The 20,606-nt window shown below is 45.0% G+C and overlaps 1 protein-coding gene across 3 annotated transcripts in view; it reads right to left on the reverse strand.

The window, feature by feature from the left end:
* Iqch (IQ motif containing H) overlaps nt 1-20,606 on the reverse strand; it is a 194,021-nt gene that overhangs the window by 163,194 nt on the left and 10,221 nt on the right. For all 3 annotated transcript variants that reach the window (XM_038323380.1, XM_038323379.1, XM_038323378.1), the window contains exon 4: nt 9,821-9,938. In XM_038323380.1, the coding sequence (XP_038179308.1) occupies nt 9,821-9,938 (118 nt within the window). The remainder of the gene's footprint in view (nt 1-9,820; nt 9,939-20,606) is intronic.

Genomic DNA, 20,606 nt, shown 5'->3' on the forward strand with positions numbered 1-20,606 from the left:
CTTTCTTAGGAGATGGCAATGACATTAAGACCCGAACAAGGAAACTGAGTCAGTCATGCAAGTATTTGGGATTCCCCAAGGAGAGAGAAACTAATTAGTGATCAGAGACAGCTGCAGAGGCCAGGGCCACTGGAGGCTAGCCTTCCACTGTGGCTAGAAGAACTTAGAAGAGGTGCTCACTCCTCTGCTACCCTCCCTGGATGGGTCAGTCAGAGTGCTGTAGGCTGGGGGACACATCGGGGATGTGCAAGTGATTTTGGCACAGAAACATGAAAGCATTTCCGGGCTGAGTTTGGTGTCACTTGAAACCCGAAGGCCATAAAACTGAGAGCAGGGCAGCCCTCATCACTGTGAGGTGTGCCCCGTCACATGCTGCTGCTGGGTGCAAACAGAGAGCAGCTGAAGGTTAAATAGCAGAGTGGGAGATAGGATTCTGTGATTCTGTGATGTAGCACTGAGCCACTGATGCTAACTAAGCAGGGAAACCCTTTCGGGTCCCTGACATGTGCCAGAGTAGAAGACTGCTGGGGTTCTTTAGTCACCAGAGAAGCCACCAGGGATCTGGCTCCTTTCCTCTCCCACTGCGTTGTCCCAAGAGACGACCCTCATGCTTGTCACCCTGTGCAAAGTGGCTACTATGGCTTCAAATGCCATGCTTGTTTCTAGCAGAAAGGAAGAGGGAAACAGGAACTGCAAAGCAATGTGGCGTCTGTGACTGTCCCCTTCATCATAAAGATGAGCTGATGACCCCACTAGACTTCTGTTCCATCCTCCACTGCTACACTGGACTGCAGGGAAGGCTGAGAAAGGAATGATCTTAGCTATGGTGGGGTGCACATGCCATGGGTAAGGAGCAGGAGTCCTGTCAGTGGTGGGCATGTGCACATGCAATGAGTCGACACAGTTTCTGTCCTCACTGTGGACTCTAACTAGCTGGGCAGGGGCAGAATACAGAAGTGGTAAGATGCAAGGTCACATGGTCAGTGGTTGCCGGTCCTCACAGCAATAAGAGTTGCTAGAAGCAGCCTGGGGTGGTCTGAGTGATACACTTCCTGGTTCTGACACAGCCAGAACCCCAAGTTCAGGGCAGGCTTCCCACATTGCTGTACGGACGGGTCCTGCCCCACTGTCTGCATAATGCCTGTCTCAGGATTGTGAGTTCAGCGCACAATGCACAGCGCACAGCGTACAGCAACGTTGTCCCAAAACATCTGGGTGAAAACTAGTACATGAATGAAGTGGGAAAAGACAAGCCTTTTGTGTTTCTGCTCTAATAATCTGCCCCGTAACTCAGCTGTTAGCTCACAGGGTGCTGTGCCACGGGTGACATGCTGTGCAACTTTTTAAAACTTTTAATTACATTTGTTTATTTATTCATCTATTTATTTAGGGGTTCTGAGAGTGTGTGCTGAATGTTAGAGGACAGCTTCGAAGGAGTCGGGTTTTCCCTTCTGGGATGTGGGTGCCGGCGATCCAACTTAAGGCATCAGGCTTGGAGGCTAGGGTCTTAACTTGCAGAACCATCTCACCAACCCCCAAATATTTGTAACACCCCAACTCTTTATTGAAGTCCTGCTGTGTTGCTCAAATTGGCCTTAAACACACACACACGCGCGCGCACACACACACACACACTCGGCCTCCTGTGCTGATGACAGCACATGCTTTTTATTTTCCATAAGAACTCAGCCTGCACTGACTACTAGTGTAAGACCTTCAGCCCCTTCACGGGCTTCCAGAGCAGACGGACCCAACTGACTTTTTACAGCGCACAGGTTGCTGCTCATTCCATGGCCCCCTTGCTATGGATTCTTTTGGATGTTGTGACCAGAGAATAGTGGCTAGCATTTGAAATTGGGGTGCCTCTTTCAAGATGTTAGTTAACTATAGCACACCCTACAATAAAATATAGGCAGCTGGCTGGCAAGATGGCACAGAAAAGAATGGACTCTGACGCCCACAGCCATCCCAACCCCCACATGTGCACCCTGGCACAGGTGCTCCCAAACCCACACAAAGTAAGAAAGTGATTGTAAAAAGTCTTGCTAGTAGTTTATACTTCTGGAAAAAATTATATAAGCAAAAATTTGCAATTAATCGATCTTCTCATGGAAATGTCATGAGTGGTATAGGCTTCCAGGTCTAAGGCCAGACAGACAGTCCTGACTCAGTAGGAATCATGTCTCTTCAGTTCCAACTCAGCTACACTGTTAACTGTAAACCGCTTCAAAGAGTGTATAGTACATATGCGCACCAACTAAACTGTAACAAATGGCAGCAGGAGCACGTGTAGCACACAATTCTAATGTGACTTACAAGTGAAGTTAGCGTTACGGTACAAATGAGGAAGTGAGGCCAAGGAACACCTCCCAGTCACTGTGTGTTCAGTTTCCAATCTGGTGTAGGTCATTATTCAGAAACCTTTCCAATTGTCAAATTCTCTGCGACCCCACACTTCAGAACACAGCCTACAGTCGAAGAGGCCAATGTGCTGTATATTTATTTTCAAGTTGAGTTTTGTTCTATGTTCCTAGTCTATCCTACCCCAACTAGAACGTGAGCTTCACGAGAGCAGAGAGGTGGAGTGGCTCAGGCCTCAGGTTCCCCAGAGATATCGTGAACACCTGTGCCTGCTCAGTGCTCGCCATGTGGAGCCCTACTGGGAACATGGAACCTGTTACCCTTGCAGCAGCCCTACAAGCTGTGCACTGTTGTTACCCCCACCATGCATGTAAGGGGCCAAGCCACAGGGACAGCAAGGGACTGGTCAAAGCGTGACTAGCAAGTGGTGAAGCCAGGAAGCCAGTTCAAACCATGCAGTGCCCCATACAGAGCCTGCGCTGGGTTCCAAACTGTCTCTACACAGGTGACAGCCACAAGCTGGTGTCCTTGCTTTAGAAGTGAAATGCCAACAGGAAAACCTCCATGTCCCAGGTTTGATAAAGAGCATGGGGCGCCATCTGTGGACTCATGGGGGCAATCTAAGTATGAGTTGAGATGTATTACATCCACAAGCACTGTTGACTGCATTAGGTGTGATAACAGTATTGTAAGTGGGGGGAAACTCATTTTAAAAATGCATGCTAAAAGCATTAAGAGGTGAAATGTCATTAGGTCTGTACTTTAAAACACTTCAGTAGAAATAGATGAAGCAAAAATGGTCGAGGTTAACAACTGTAAAATGTAAGCAGAGAAGGTGGCCGTTCACATACTGTTTTCTTATTATGTTATGCCATGCCTGGCACTGCTTTGGGGTTGACCTTCCTGGGGCACTGGGGGCTGAAGAAATGACAGACACTTATACAGAAAGGCTGGAATCATGTGGGCTGTGTGTTCTGATGGAGATACCCCACCAGCAACCCAGAAACAGCTCATTTGTTGTACACCTATGAATGGAGGGCTGGGTTATTTGTTATGTGGCTGCTGAAAGCCTCTATTTTCCCCATCACCCCACACATTACTCAGACTCTCGAGCCAAGTTCAGAAGAGCATATTCTGATCAGACCACAGTGCCTAGCTCGCCTCATCCACCACTTAATCAGGCTGGAGCTTATTCACTTCTCATTCTACTCGCGCCCTGCCTGCCCCCAGTCTTTTATGAATGCAGCGTCCTCTGCCTGGGAACTCATTCCACACACTCCTCCCACAGCACCCAGCAGAGTGACGGCCACATACAAGGGCCTCCTGAGACATCTGGTAAAGAAATTGATGACATACAATCCTCTGCTTCTCAAGTGGTGTGACTATAATAAACATCAAACATTATCCTGGGGCTCTGGTCTTTTTGAGAGCTCCTAGGGCAAAATCTACTAGTTCTATACTGAAACAAAAACGAATATATGATGAACAACAATAAAGTTTTTCTTTTCCTTTATACTTTGGGTTTGTTTTGAGACAGGGTCTCATGTAACTCAGGTAGCTTCAGACTTGCTACACTAACTCAGGCTAGCCTTGATCCCCTTGCCTCCAACTCCCTAAACAGGCAAGTGGTATCACACTTGGCTGCTGTCATTGCTGTTTGTCTGGTTTTGGTTTAGTCAGAATCTCTTTATGAAGTCCAAGGTGGCCTCAAACTCACTGGCTCAAATGTTTCTCCTGACCGGCCTCCCAAGGCATGGAGACCGCAGCTGTGTGACACCAGAAGGAGTTTAGAGATAAACAAACAAAAACCCCTCATACATATATATGATAAAAATAGCCACCAAATGATATTTCTTACTCGCTTTAAGCTCTTCAAACTCAACCCTGGAATCTACAAGGTCACATTCTTTTGTTTTAGATATTCAACAGGAAAAAAATCGGAAAAATATCATATTGCAGGTTAAACTGCGCTATCTCAAAGTTATTTTTGAAATTGCATATATTTTGAGAATAATTATGGGAACATACTTTTATATAGCATCTGTACACAAAGAACATATTTTATTTTTATTTATATTCAAAATATAATGCTTCATCTGGGCCTGATGGTACTCAGTTAAAATACTAGCACAGGGAAGTCAAGATACAGTGAGTGAGAGGCTAGCCTGGGTTACATGGGGAGACTGTCCAAAACCATTATCATCCAGTAAAATTTAAAAATCCACACTTAATTCAAATCCTATTTACCTGCTTATGTACATGTACTGGGTGTATTACTGCAAACAAAATAACCATCTGGAGGAACACATAGGCCAGGCAGTTTGGTGGAGAATGGGGATGAGGAGGTTAGCTTTGGTCCAGCAGCTCTGTGTTGTTTTCCATTTGTTACTGTTGTAGTAAGCATGCATTGTTGGTAAGTTATGTATGGCTGATGAGTTTAGAGAAAAATGGAGTATTCTAAGACGCAAGTCTGGAGATTCTATCCACAGTGTCTATCGTAATAGTTCCTTTTCAGTGTCAACTTGACTGCTTATAGGATCACCATGGAAACGCACATGGAAACCTGTGTCTCTGAGGGTGTGTCTAGATATCAGGCAGGAAGGGGGAACCATCCTGCCTGAGGTGGCGCCATCCCTCGGGCTGGGGTCTCGGACTGAATGCAGAGGAGAAAGCTAGCTGCGCAGCAGCACTCTCTCCACTTCCTGCAGGCATGCGACCTCGCACTGCCAAGGTGGACTGTGCCTTTAAGTGGCCACAGACGAGGTTCCCTCTTCACACTGCTTCTGTCACAGCGACAGGAAATGCATCTGTAGTTCTGAAAATAAGGCTTTCGAGTCCAAGTTCACTCACTAATACCTCACCACTGCTTCTATGTTTATTTCAAGAGGAGCCTTTACAAAGGTGAGCCTGCTCCTGTAATTTTTTTAAATTGTCAGGTATTTTGAACGACTTAAGATTTTCATATATTAAAAAGCTTAAGATACAATTCTTAGTGTGATCCTTAATTACAGCTGAGCAACTCCTAATTGTCATCTAAGCTTTTTTGGCAAGAATTAGAATTCCAAAACCAGCTATTCACTTTGGGGAGAGAGAGGCAGTATGAAAAAGCAACTGGGCTTTGCCTGGTTTAAAAGTCAGTGATCAAAGGTTGGAATCACCCAGTTGGATTTTACACCGACTTACAAGTCCCGGCTTCCCGCCGGTGCAGGAGCCTGCTGTCCCCGCACCTGGCCACAGATACACCTTTTTTTTTTTTTTTTTTTTTTTTTTTTTTTTTTTTCTCAAGAATCTATCTCTGGCTGTCTTGTAACTCTCTGTGTAGACCAGATTGGCCCTGAACTCAGAGATCCACCTGCCTCTGACCCTCAGTGCTGGGATTAAAGGCGTGTGCCATTAGGCAGAGTCATCAATATCTAGGGATAAAACATGCCAGGGAGGGAGAGGTCCACACCCCTCTCTAAACAGAGCTCCCCAGTCCAGAGAACACAGTGCTGCACCCGTTAGCATGTATTTTCTTGTCTTTATATTCATGGTCATTTACCAGGACTCAAAACTCTCATGGAAAAAACAAATGTCTGACCAATGTTTAATTTTCCTATGGAATAATAATAACAACTATCCATTTTACAATAGTCCTAATCTCAGATACTTTTGTTGCTTTTCTAAGTCGGAGGCCTCCAGTCTCTGGTCTTGTGAATCAACTGAGGCCCTTCCCAGGTTTCTTAGCAGAAAACACATACACACCTCAACAAACAAAAACCTAGAAATGTTCTAGAGGCAGCAGCTACTGAATAGGAGGAAGATGGAAGTGTGAGCTCCCCTACTGCAGCATACTGTCTCTTTTTCTGCAGCGTTTTATCATGGTCTGCTCTTCTATTGATGATTTGTCTCCTCTGACTCAACTGTAATGTCTGCGCCACAGAGACCTGACATATCCTTCCCCAACCCAACAGGTCCTTAACAATCCTTGGCAATCCACAGAGTCTGAGTCAAATGTAGCAAGTGCCATGACAGAGGCACCAGCTGAATGCCCCGCCATGACAGAGGCACCAGTGGGCTGCCTGTGAGTGCAGAGTAGCCTGCATGGATGCCTAACTTGGGATGAGCACAGCTTTGGTGGCCTCTATGGTGGTTTCATTTACTCAATTCAAAAAAATACTTATCGAGGGTCTCCTGGCATGGTACAGCAATGGACAAACTGGCAAAGATTTTATACTCATTGAGCTTGTAATCTAAAAGAATGACAAACCTTTAAAAAGAAAAAAAAATAGCCATGCAGTTCACTAGCCAATTACATCAAGGAAAATGGAAGGTAATATAAGTAGTTATAGGAAGGGTTTCTTCCCCAGACTGTAACTGTAGATATGCTAAAACTCCACCCAACTAAGCACTGTAAAGTAGAGAGCTTTATGATATGGACATTTGAAGTCAATAAAGCTGTCATAAAAAGAATACCACAGTGGGTACAAGCACAGCTTTGTGGCCCTGCATTTCTGGGTTCTGAATCCCGACTCAGACACTCCTAAGGTGTGAGCTCTTAGAAATATATCCAGCATCATGTACCTTGGTCTCTTTCCAAATGAGCTGATAATAATGACAACGCCCCTTTCGAGGATTGTCCTGAACATTAGACATATTGGTATTTCCAAAGTAATGATATTTAGGCTCCCAAGGGCAATGATCTATGACTACTTTGGGATGGCCAGTACCCACTGCATGTTCCTTCCCCACAGCATCTGCTAATCTGCTTAGCCCTGCTGTGGTGCTGACAGGAGGCAAGGGCTATGCTCAGTGAGTAGATCATAAGGGTGGAGCCTCAGAAATGTAGTTAGTGCCAAACTAGGAGATGGGCCCTCAACACATACCCGATCTGCCAGCATATGGATTGGGCCTTGAAGCATCAGTAGCTAAAAGAGGCAGACTTCTTTCATGTTGGTCTGTGATAGTCTGTTGGAGAGGACTGAACCGACTAAAACAAAGAGGGAATCAGAACCAAACTAAAAAACACTCCATGGAGGCAAAGCCAGAGACCTCATGAGCTTTTTAAAAACAAACAAACAAAACAAACAAAAACAAAAACATACAAACTACCTAAGCCTAGAAAAGTAAATAATTTAAATAAATCCATAATCCCCAGTTAGGTAGAAGTAGTAATTAAGTCTCCCAGCTAAAAAAGCCCAGGGCCGGATAAATTTAGTACAGAATTCTACCAGACCTTCATAGAACTTCATCAATACCCTTCAGAGTATTCTAAAATAGAAAAGGAAAGAAAATCACCAGATTTCTTCTACCAAGCCAGAATTACCCTGATGCCAAAGCCAAACAAAGAAAGAAAAAAGGGAAAGGGAAGAAAATTTTAGGACAAAATGTCTGATGAACAAAAGTGAAAAACTTCTTAATAGAGTATTAATAAATCCAATTCTATGACACATCAACAAGAGTATCAACCATGATCAAGTTGGCTTCATCCAAGACATTCAGGGATGGTTCAATATGCACAAATCAATAAACATAATCCACCACATAAATAGACGAAAGGATCATCTCCTGGAGAGAACAGAGATATGGGCAACAATATCTCAGCATAGTAAAGGAATTTACAGCAAGCCCAAAGTCAACACCTTGTTAAGTGGAGAACTCCAGGCATTTCCACTAAAGCAGTGAACAAGGCAAGATGTCTCCTTTTTCCATTCCTACTGAGCAGACCACCTGCAGGGATCAAGGCAGCAAATGAGAAAAGAGGAAGCCAAACCATCTTTATCTGCAGATCAAGTGGTTCCCAAAGACCCCCAAGACTGCACCAGGAAGTTCCTACAGCTGAAAAACGTGCTCAGCAGAGAAGCAGAACATGTTTCTTCTGAGCTTTGTTTGGAAAAAAAGTGTGCTTTGACTGATTTACTTCTGAAGAAAGTTCTTTTGCTGAGAAATTAACTGTGCTATAGACACATCCAAAACAACAGTAACAGCAAATTATAGAAACAGATCAAAATATGTATTATATTGCCTAATTTAAAACACAATGTAATTTCTTGAGTTCTTTATATGTTTTGGAGATAGAGGAGAGGGTGTCTGAACTGACCTTACCCTGTAGTCAGACTGATGATTATCTTAAATATCACCATAGAACCTTTGTCCAACAACAGATGGGAACAGAGGCAATGACCCACATCGGAGCACTGGACTGAGCTCCCAAGATGCAGTTGAAGAGTGGAAGGAGTAAGAGTATGAACAAGGAATTCAAGACCATGAGGGGGTCATCCACTGAGACAGTTTGCTTGAGTTTGGGAGCTCGCCAACTCCAAATGGACTGGGAGTGAGCAAGCATGGGAACAACCAAGCCCCTCTGAAGGGGGTTGACAGCTGGGGCAGACTGAGGGGCCACTGATAGTGACACTCGGATATGTCTCTACTGCATATACCGGCTTCATGAGATCCTATTCTCTTTGGCTGTAAACCTTGCTCAACCTTGACATAGTAGGGAGGGCCTTAGACTTTCCACAGGGTGGGGTGCATGGCACCCCCTTAGGGATGGAGGGGTGGGGGACGGTCTGTGGAGGGAGAGGAAGGAAACTGGGAGGAGGGGATGGAAGGGGAATTTGGATTGGTATTTTTTAAGGAAAACAAAGGAAAAAAATTAAAAACACAATGTAAATATTTACTCTTTTTAAAAATTTAGCAGTTTTCTCACAGAGACTGAAGCAGCGAGCTCAGGGCCTACATGGGTCTGCCCTAGGCCCTCTGTGTATATATTATAACATTTAGCTTAGTATTTTTATGGGATTCCTAATGGTAAGAACAAGTGGTCTCTGACTTTTGTGCCTGTTCTTGGGACTCCTTTCCTCCTGTGAGGTTGTCGTGTCTAACTGCAATATGATGGCTTTTGCTTTATCTTATTATATTTTATTTTATCATGTTTTAAAATAAAAAACAGATATGTGAGCCATTTTCTTAATTAGTGATTGATCGGGGAGGGCCCAGTCCATTGTGGGTGGTACCACTCCTGGGCTGATGGTCCTGGGTTCTTTAAGAAAGAAGGCTGAGCAAGCTATGAGGAGCAAGCCAGTAAGCAACACCCCTCCATGGTCTCTGCATCAGCTCCTGCCTCCAGGTTCCTGCCCTGTTTGAGTTCCTGTCCTGACTTCCTTTGATGATGCACAGTGCTGTGGAGGTGTAAGCTGAATGAAACCTTCTCCACCACAGTCACCACCAAATACTAGAAATGTCACCTTAGAAAAAAATTCGCAGTTTTGTTGGGATATAATTTATCAAGTAGCAGGTTCCCTTTTTGAATGTGTACATTCAGTGGTGCATTTACAGAGTCATAAACCCTCACCACTATATAACTCTGGAATGTTTTCATTATCCCTGAAGGAACCTCTTACCCTGGCCTCCCCTCCTTCTGGCCTCACCCCTCCCCCACCTGCCTTCCCCACTGGCTGCCTGTCTCATAGGTTCCTACCTTTGCTCTTGTAAGGCCATGTGAAAATGAACCGTGCTGCTTTTGAGGTCGCCAAAGTTTATCCTCAGGCTCCATGGGGAAAGTAAAGGCTTTCTGGTCAATTACAGTTGGAAGCATCCTAAGTAAACAGAAAAGAGGTTTAAAATCTGCTGTAGCTCCAAAAGCTCTCAAATCGGAATGTAAAACAACGCTTCCTACTTAGGATTGTGCTCTGTAAGAGATACTCTATTGGTGACTCCAGCGGACTAGGGCAGTCCTTAGCAGTGTGGCTACTATAACCTGCAGCTGTTTCATTAAGCACAAGAATTTCCCTATCTGATAAGGACCCTGAAGCACTAACAAAAAGCACCAGCTCTGGCTCTGCTTATACATCTAACAGTTGACACAGCTGTTAGACATAAAGCATATCTTGGGAGAGAGAGAGTAGTGCTATATTTTGTTCAATAAATGATAGGATAGCCAATGGTAAATATATTCTTTAAATTTCTGCAGTTGGGATAGGGGGAGGGGAAGGGAAATGGGAGGAGGGGAGGAGGTGAAAATTTGTAAAATTATATAATTTAATAAAAAAATTAAATTAAAAAAATAAATAAATCTCTGCAGTTGCAATAGTTGCAGAGCTAGTGAAGAGTTTTCCTTACTAAGCAGTAGATTGCTCCAGAGCAATGTAAAATTGTAAGAATGAGGATATATGTCTCATATTAAACTTAATTTTTACATATAAATGCAGGTTCAATTTCTATAACATGGTCAAACAATCAAAATTAATAAAATACGACCACCAATATAACTCAATCTCTTGGTTTTACTATGATGTCCACTTTTGCACAACTGTCATTAAAGGCCGGGCGGTGGTGGCACACGCCTCTAATCCCAGTACTCGGGAGGCAGCGGCAGATGGATCTCTGTGAGTTCGAGGCCAGCCTGGTCTAACTACAAGAGCTAGTTCCAGGGCAGGCTCCAAAGCTACAGAAAAACCTTGACTTGAAAAACAAAAACAAACACAATTGTCATTAAAGAGCAACTTAGACTTCTAGATTTTTCTCTAACATGTTAAAGATGATGAATATGATCACATCTATCCTTATAATAAGCAAAAAGCAGACAAAATACCACTTCCTGCATCCACCAGAGGATTGTGACCACTGGGCAAAAGGCTGCCGTGAAAAAGCAAGATGCTAAGATTCAAAGACTGACAACTCAGAGTGGTTGAGCAGGAGCCCCAGCACAGATGCAGAGCTGCAGCCATGGGGGAGGCACTTAAACTCCGCTTGACAAATTGCTGGAGGCTCACTGCAGAGATGCTCATCAATTAAAGGTCCATGTTTTACTTCAGGGTCCACATCATCTTCTCACCATGGGCACGAGAGGAAAGGCCTCCGCCTTGTTTCCAGCTAGATGAAGGGACACACCCACTCTGAAATGCTCCTGCGGTTCTGCTTTTTGTGCATTTGTGTTCAAAGTCAGCTCTCAGGGAAAAGTATTTCGTCTGAACTGTACATAGTGATCCTAATCCATCTAGCCTTCTTGTCTCACTGAAGGCAGAAGCAGGAAGTGCTGAAAGAAAGCTGTGCAGATGATAGCTCAGGGACACACACACACCTGAAAGACCTTCCCACAGGAACATAGACTACTTCCTCACACAGCTTACATGGACGTCACAGAACCCCTGTGCAGTGGAGGGATGCAGATGAAAGAGCTGCAGGGTTTGGGCTCTAAAACTTCTGAGGAAACCCAGAGACAACAGTGGAGACAGAGAAATACAGGGGGAAATTGAATATGCAGAGATCTATAGGCACAGCAAAGGGTAAACACTGCATAACTCCTAGTCAGATGACCCCTTGCAATGAAGGTCTATGTAGCCCATTCCCCCTACAACACTTCACGTCTGACAGAAACACTGAAGTACGCTAAGGACAATAAATATTGTTTAGAGTAACATATTAAGATCCAGAAACTGATTTAGTGATGGTGAATATTTTGGAATTATCCAACCCAGAACATAAAATAGCTATGACTAACATGCTAAGGAAGTAATGGACAAGGGAGACAGCATGCAAGACAAAACGGATAAGTGTGGCTCCTAATAACCTGAGATGGAATCGAAACAGAATGCTACATCCACACACGATGTATGAAATAAACAATGCCTCTGGTAGGGTTATCAGTACAAAAAGGGGGCAAATTCACCAAAGTGTAGAGATGGAAAAAGGATGAGCAGAACAGCAGCATTTTCAAGAACCTGGGGCACCTACCAATGAGAACCCTGGAAAAGGACAAAAGAACAGAAAAGTGAGTCGTGATGGCTGGGAATTTGCTGAAATTCGTGAGACATCCAGTAATCTCAGAAATACCAGCCTGGATAAGTACCAACAGTTATAGGTAGGCATATCGAATTCACAAGGCACAAAAACAAAGACAAAGGGGAGGTCTTGGGAGAGAGAAAGCACAGCTTACCATGAGGGCGGAACTGAGTCCAGATCGGGTGGCACTTCTTTCCACAAACCAGGCAAGCAAGAAAAGGTGGACTGAAATCTTCAAAACATGGAAAACACATAGCAACCTGGAATTTCTGTCTAGCAAAACCATGTCCCAAACTGAAGGGGAAATCAAGACATCCGCACACAAATCAAAGCTCAGTCAACACATCTGAGATCTGTCTCAAAAAATGTCTAAAGGAGATCTTTAAAGAAGGAAAATGTGGCCAGACAGGGGCTATCCAAGGCAGCGAGAACCCGGTGCTCTCCACCATGCTTCTGACATCCTGCAGCCCCTGCTGGCTTGCAGCTTCTTTCTACCTCCCAGCTAAGCTGGTTTTGTATGCAGCAAACACGGCTTCTTGTGGGACTTAGTGGAGAGCATGAAAACAAGAAACTCTGCCCCTCCCCTGCCAGAGTGAGTCTCTTGGTGAATTGCTGTAAATGGTATTTATGTTATTATGACACTATTTAATATCACTTATTAGACATCTGGGTGCCCCTCATGTAGACCGGTCAGTATTGGCACATACACAAAACCCTACCCTCCTCCCCTGAGTGTGAGTCACACACACACACACACAAACACACACGTCTTATACGTTGTAGTGCAATGCTGAGATTTGTGTCCTGCATAGGACAACCGGAACAACAGGTTGGATCCAAGTGTTTTGCTCTTAAGTGAAGCGAGTCTTCCTCATCCGCACTCACTGTTGAGAGATGCCTCTTTTCTGTCTGCTGGTCCTCACTGCTACTCATTTGTTTTCTTGTTTATTTGCCCCCCTCAAACACAACCACAATCGTGTATAAAGCAAAAGCTCCTGACAGTGCTGGTCCAGATGGCAGCCATTCTGCTAGTGTCAATGAGTGGCACGTGGCCATTAAGAACAGTGTGGGCAGGAAGCCTGTCTGGCAGCAACAGGGGCACAAGCAGTGCATTTTCACCCGGCACCACTGCCGGCACGGCGGTCAGAGTGAATTATACAAGACAGTCCCACTGCCCAGATTATAACGGCTCCTTTGATGATGTCCTTATCACTAGAAGGACTGGCAGGAAAGCCTTGCACTTGCCAGCGCCAGTGATTCCTTTGTGTACCTACTGACCGTTGGTACGACTCTGCCACCACATTTTCCTCTTGAGTAGTAGCAACTAGTGTTGTTACAAGGAAAGCCACATTTGTGAAGAGCAAGCTATGGAGTAAGAGGAGGGTACCAGATGGCAGACATTTGATCCGGACTTGAATGTGGGCTTTGCAACTGGCTACCTCTATCACTTAAGTCTCACTTTCTTCATGGGGAAAATATCAACCTCATGGACTTAAAGAAAGGGGAAGCATCAATTTCTTATGTTTAAAGTCCTTGGTGCTGGGTGGTGGTGGCACACACCTTTAATCCTAGCACTTGGGAGGCAGAGGCAGGCAGATCTCTGTGAGTTCGAGGTCAACCTGGTCTACCGAGGGAGGACCAGAACAGCCAGGGCTCTTACACAGAGAAATCCCGTCTTGACAAAAACAAAAAGAGAGAAAATCCTTAGGAGTAGGGAAATGTCTCAGTGGGTAAAGGCGCTTGATGAACAAGCATGAGGACCAGAGTTCAAATCCCCAGCACCCACACAGAGTCAGACATGGCTCCGTACCTCTAACCTCAGCATTGTTGGGGGCCAGAATCAGGAGGATTACTGAGGCTCTCTGCATGCCTGCCTAGCTCCAGAATTAGTGAGAGACTCTCAAGGGAACACAGCAGAGTGACAGAGGATGCCTGAAGTCCTCTTCTGGCCTCTGTACACATACATGTGCATACACACACCTACAGCCCTACACACACATGAGGAAACCTTTAAAGGAGGTAATGCAAACTGTGACGTGTTGTGAAAACACTGGCACTGATAGGGATCATGGTGACAAGGGGGGATGACAATTGTGGTGCTTTTGATCTAAATCACTTTCCTAGGTGTTCAGTGCAGAATGTGTACTTCCCACCGCTCCAGTGTGTTTAACAGAGGAAAGCCTCGTGGGTCCAGGCAATGCTAACTCTTGGGTACTCACAGCACCGGTGCCCCCCTAGCAAAGGGGTACCAGAGGCCTACAGGGGAGTTGCTGCTTGCTTCCCCTTTCAGAGGGACTCACTGCCCCAGGACATTTGCAGCAGTCTTAGTTTGAGAGACACTGGGGATTCCTGCCAGCCTGACTGACCAGTTCCCAGCCCTGGTTCAGCACAGTGCAACGGCTTACTCTAGCCTTTCAGAACCACAGGGAACAGGACATTTAGGACCAGGCTCTTCATCATGCAGAGGCTGACCCTCCGTGCAGCTGAATGAGTACTGATCATGGGTGCATGCTCACCCCAGGGATTTCAAGCACAAATCACCTGTGTTAGGGACACCAGGTTCTGGCACCTCAGCACCTCTGACTAGGAAGCAGTAACAGAAAATCACTTGTTTGAGAACTATGACCAGGAGACAGGTGTGTGCAAGGTGACACTAGGTGTCTACAAGAAAGGCATAAGGATTCTATTCACATAAGAAACAAACTTGGAATTATTTTGTACAAGTGTCCCAGTTGGCTTTCCTATGGCTGTGACAAACACCAGGACCAAAAGTAACTTGGGAAGGTGGGGTTTGTTTCAGGTTAAAGTCCATCACAGAGGGAAGTCAGGACAGGAAGCTGGAGATGGAAGCTGAAAGCGGAGACTGGGGAGGAGCACAGAACCAGCTAGCATCCATCTTGCTCAGCCAGTTTTCTTATAAAACCCGGGACCTCCTGCTCAGGGATGGCCACCATGGTGGGCCAGGCCCTCCCATGCCAACCAACAATTGAGACAGTTCCCCAGAGACATGGCCATGGGCCAACCTGGTCCTGCCAGTGTCTCAGTCAAGACTCTCTTCCAAGGCAACCCTAGGTCCTGCCAGGTTGACAGTAAAAACTAAACAGCACAAGTACAGCGCCATATTCTTGTGAATGGAATCTTCTAAGAGACTGTCATGAACAGACTTGGGTTCAGAGTCTGCAGAAAATAATACACAAAGCAGATTGCACAGCCCAGGATTCCCTGAAGAATCACTGAGTATCGTTCTAGTGTTTTGACCTTGATCCATCTCATTTCATCTCGAGCTGCATCTCACTTTAGCACCATACTCTGACAGCTAGGTCCAAGGGATGCTCTTGCCACCTCCTCCAGGCTTGTGGGGATCCAAGAAACCTGGCAGGCTTCCTACCTTCCTGAGAGGAGGACCATTATTACACAATTGTATAGGACCCGAAAGCGAATACCCAGTGGCCACATGTGGATGCCAACCCCATGACCTGGTCCAGATCCTCTTCCACTCTTCTAGTGGACCCTAATAAGGGGAAAGGACTTGCCTTGGCAAGAGAGGAGAGCCAGATAAAAGGTGTCTCCCCAGAAATGTTGTTTTATTCCACTTGCTACTGGCTAGCTCTTTTCAGCCCTCACATAACACCCAGACCCTTTCATATGATGAGACAAGAAGCCAGAGCTCACTCAAGACAGGAGAGCTCACCTATTGGATTATTTCACTGGTGACAGATGCCTCCTCTGGTGGTTTTTAGCCATGCCCTTCACTCTGAAGCTCTTACCAGATGTTTATGTTTACTTGACACTTTGACACACACTGACTCCACCTGCTCCTGACCTGCCTGTCATCTGCATTGGCCTCCAGCTGTGTCTCTGTGGCTTCTTCTGATTTCAAACTAAGACTCAGTACACTCAGTGGTGTATAACTCCATATATTTTCTTCTCCAAGACTCTTTTTTATTTTTCCCTATAGAGTCTTTGTTTTCAGAGAATAAGTGGACCAGTCAATCTGCCAGTTATTACTTAGCCTATTTGCAAGTGACAATCCTAAACTTAAAAATTAAGACTATAAAATGAGGACTGGAAAGATGGCTCACTGGGTAAAGGAACTTTGCCACCAAGTCTGAGAACCTTGATTTGATTCTCACAGTTTACATAGTGAAAAGCGAGAACCAGTTTCTTCAAGTTGTCCTCTGACTTCCACATATGTGATGTGGCACATGTGCACTCACATGTGTGCACACACATAAACACAAGTAAATAAATAAAAATGTTTTTAAACATATTTTTAAAAAGATTATAAATGACCCCAAACTAGAGTTTTCAATCAGTATGGGCTGGCATGTTTTATCTCACTGAATTGTTTAATTCAAGAGCTTTTATTTTTTTTAATTTTGGTTAGATTTACCAGGATTTCCTTCAAGAATTTAAAGATAGTGAAAACTATTGTGAACACCGTTATACTCTCTTTCAATAGCATTAGACTCAGAAGACTGGGATTTTGACAGTTCCTGCAGACTTCATGGTCATGTGATCTTGTGCAACTTACTCAGTCTTGGGCTGGCAGGACTGACTTCAGGCAACACACATCAAAGTAAAGCTTTGGAAAGCTTCTCATGGAACTACACACGTGTGGCCCTGTCCTTTCCAGGACCTTTTCAAAGTCAGCATGTGGTCTTGTCTTAACCTTAGCGTCTCATCTAAGCCTCCTGGGCCTTAAAACCCAGTGTCTCCTGTGTCACCTATTCCAAACCCAGTCTCTCAGCATGAAGAAGCTCTAAGTTGAGCTTCGGTTGGTAGGGAAGTTCAGGCTGGATACAGCAGATGCGGTAACCCACGACGCAGCCCTGGCTGGAATGCTGTCGACATCAGTTACTGTAGGTGTTGATCACCTGGTAGTAGTAGTGTTTGTCAGTTTGTTTTCTATGAAGCCTCTAAAGAAAAGAACTACTGGGCTGGGGAGATGGCTCAGAGGTTGACTGCTTTTCCAATTCAGTTCCTGGTTCGATTCCCAGCACCCACAGGGCAGCTCATAATTGCCTATAACTCCAAGATCTGACACCCTTACATAAACATTCATGCAGGCAAAACACCAGTGCACATAAAATAAAAATAAGTAAATTATGAAAAAAAGGAGGAGAATTCCTACAATTCTGACCGAGGTTTTGAGCTCAGTATTTTAGAGGCCCCCAGGCAGACTCCAGACTGACAAAAGGTGTGGGATTGCTCATTTGTACAGAATGGACTTATCGCAAATTCACAAAATCAAGAATTCCAGGTAAAGTGTTTCAGCCTAGAACAATCTGAACAATATTATGGGGGACTCCAAATCCTTTAGCAGCGCTTTATTATGAGGGTCAGAAATACAAAAGGGTGTCATGACTGGGGGAAAGACACAATGAAGATGTTTGCACCCACCCTTCAGATTCACAAGGCCCAGCCCTTGAAACTGTCACAAAGACTCCCACAGAAGAGATCACATCCAGCACCTGCCTCGAGCGCTGGAGACCGTGCAGTGGAAGCTGAAGCCCATGGAGCAAAGGGCAAGTCCTGACACCACACTGCTTCAGATTACAAACTGCAGTATTGAAAAGACGCTGCTTTCATTAAACTAAATTTTAAATCCAGTTGTTTTCTCTGACAAAAAAAAGGGAGGAGTAGGGAGAAGAGGAGGAGGATGAAGAAATGAAGAAGAGAAGGAAAGAAGGAAGGAAAAGGAGAAGGAAGAAAAAGGATGGAGAAAGAGAAGAAGGAGAAGAAGGAGGAGGAAGAGGAGGGGAGGAAGGAAGGAAGGAAGGAAGGAAGGAAGGAAGGAAGGAAGGAAGGAAGGAAGGAAGGAAGGAAGCAGCAGCAGCGGCTTCAAGGTCAAAACAGAACCTGGCCCGTTTTCCCACCCGCTGCTCTCCCTTTGCCAACATTTTAGATCCACACAACACCTCTCTTCTCAGTGGCCCAGGCCCAAAGTTTTGGGGTCACTCTTGAGTCTCACTCTTCTTATTTCAATCTAATGTCAAGTGCACTGAGTTTCTTTCCAGATATTTCAAATCAAGCTTTCCGTTCACTGCCCGCTGTGAACATCTTCCTCTAGATCAACACCTCCCATCAGAAGGACGAGGTCTGTGGCTGACACAGCTCCTGTATCTAAGAGCATGCTTAACAAATAACAGCTGGTCAACGCATGCTTGCTGGATAAACGAGTGACAGATAAGCCATCTGATGACTCGCAGGCCACTGCTGGCAACCCAGCTGCTTGTCTCTAGACTGTCCCCAGCCGCTGGCAATAACCCTTCCAGAGTCATCTTTACAAAACACTGTTTCCATTCAGTCACAAACCAACACAAAGCCATCAGCACTTCCTCCTTCCTAAGAAAGTGAGTTTAGACTTTACTCTTGCCCTGTCTGTCCCCTGTTCTACCTGCTCATTTTTCTTCCATGTCCCTCCACCAAGCTGACTTGTTTCCCTGATGAACAGACCTTCTGGGATCACTCTCTTTGTGGTTTTCATGTGTGCTATCTTATTCTCCTCAGAAAACCCTCCCTTTTCCTTTCAGTATGCCTGAGTCCATGAACTACTTTACCCGTGGACTCTCTAGAATTGCCTAGGGTAACCTCCCACGCTCCAGTAGGCTGGGCTTGAGCCTCCATCTACCCAGGTGCTATCATGCACTTCAATTTTCACCAAGTTAGAGTCTTTGCTCTGAACTTAAATTCTTTTGAATCCCATAGTGTCATTTTCAGGTGTGTGACTTTTGTTTACATTGCATTTGTTTAACTCTGTGAAGCTGTGATTCTTTGCCTGTCTAAAACACTTGATGGTCTAATAAAGAGGTGAATGGCCAATAACGAAGCAGGAGCTAGGATCAGCGGAGCTAGCAGGCAGAGAATATAAATAGAAGGAGAACTCTGGGAGGAGGGAGAACGAGGAGCAAGAAGAGAACGAGGAGAGGAGGAGGATTCAGGAGCAGTCACCCAGCAAGCTATGGAGTAAGAGTGGAAGTAAGATACATAGAAGTAAGAACAGGAAAAACCCCAGAGGCAAAAGATAGACAGGATAATTTAAAGTTAAGAAAAACTGGCTAGAAACAAGCCCAGCTAAGGCCAGGCAATTATAAGAAAGAATAAGCCTCCGTGTGTGATTTATTTGGGAACTGGGTGGTTGCCCCCCAAAAAAGCCAAAAGAGTAAAACATTATACAGCACCATAGAGCACGAGCCACAGTGCTATCCAGAGCACAGATTCCTGGAAGACTCCATAAGCTGGGTAAACATGGGCTGACAAGATGGTCCTACTCAGCATGAAAACGAAGGAGAATGAGACTTTAGAGTCAAACACCAGGTAAAAGTGGGGTATGGAGCTTTGGTGTAGAGATACAGCAAAGAACCATTGATGAAGCCAGGCACGGCTGCTCACTCTTGAAATCCAACACGAGGGAGTCTGAAGTAGAAGGATCACTGTCACTTGAAGCGACCGTGCTGGTGACACGATATTCCTGTCACTTGGCATTCCCAGGCCCTTTTTGCTTCCAGAGGCTCCCAGATGGAATGGATTTTCTTCTAGTCCTCAGAATGAGAACCTCATATGATTGCATGTGATAATGGGCTTGAAAGGCAAATGGTGATTGTGTGACTGAGGCTGAACACCGATTCCCACCCATTTCTCATGCAGCTGCCCTCCCTGCTCCATGCTGTCTTAAAGGGGACTGTTGCAGTCAGCACCTAGATTGTGAGGGGCCCTGAGGCAGAGGCTCTTAGCTTGGCTGTGTCTGTATATATTCCTGACAACAAACTATGAGATAATACGTTTTGCTGTCCTAAGAGATTAAGCTTGGATAATCTGTTACAAAATATTAATAATTAATACCTATATGGTACTCCATCTAGGAAGTGAGGGTAAAATTGTGGTGAATAGGGCATAACCTGATAGGCAGATGCTTATGTATACAAGGCTAGGGAGCCAGGGATGACAGGACAGGGTAACCTCTAAAAAAGGATAACAGATACCTGCATTACTACCGCCATGTGGGAGACGGGGAGGCAATAGTGACGCCTTCTCAGAGCTTTGCTCCCCACTGTCTAGCACTGGGACTTGGCTCTGCCACACCTCCCCATGTCTCTCTGCAGAGTTTCGGAGCCCTGCCTTTACTGCTAACCATCCATCCGTCACATAAGCTGGGTCCATATGCAGAACACAAAGAGGAGCCACAGGGACTTAAAAGACTAACTACCAAGCTTCATCTGTATTCACTCGGTAGGAGCCCCATGGCAAGACTGCTTTTTAAAACTCAGTCTGAATTCAATAAATCGCCTCTTAAGATATATTACATAGGGGGTATTTCAACTAAGCTATATTAAATTTTTTTTTACTTGCTATAGATACCAAAATTACTTTTAAGATTGACTTTATATGTGTTTGTGTGAATTGTATGCACTGTGTTTACTAGGGGATGGAGGCATCCACAGAGGCCAGGAGAGGGTGTTAAATCTTCTGGAGCTGGAGTC

Source organism: Arvicola amphibius, chromosome 3 (assembly GCF_903992535.2).
Source record: "Arvicola amphibius chromosome 3, mArvAmp1.2, whole genome shotgun sequence".
Taxonomy (NCBI): Eukaryota; Metazoa; Chordata; class Mammalia; order Rodentia; family Cricetidae; genus Arvicola; species Arvicola amphibius.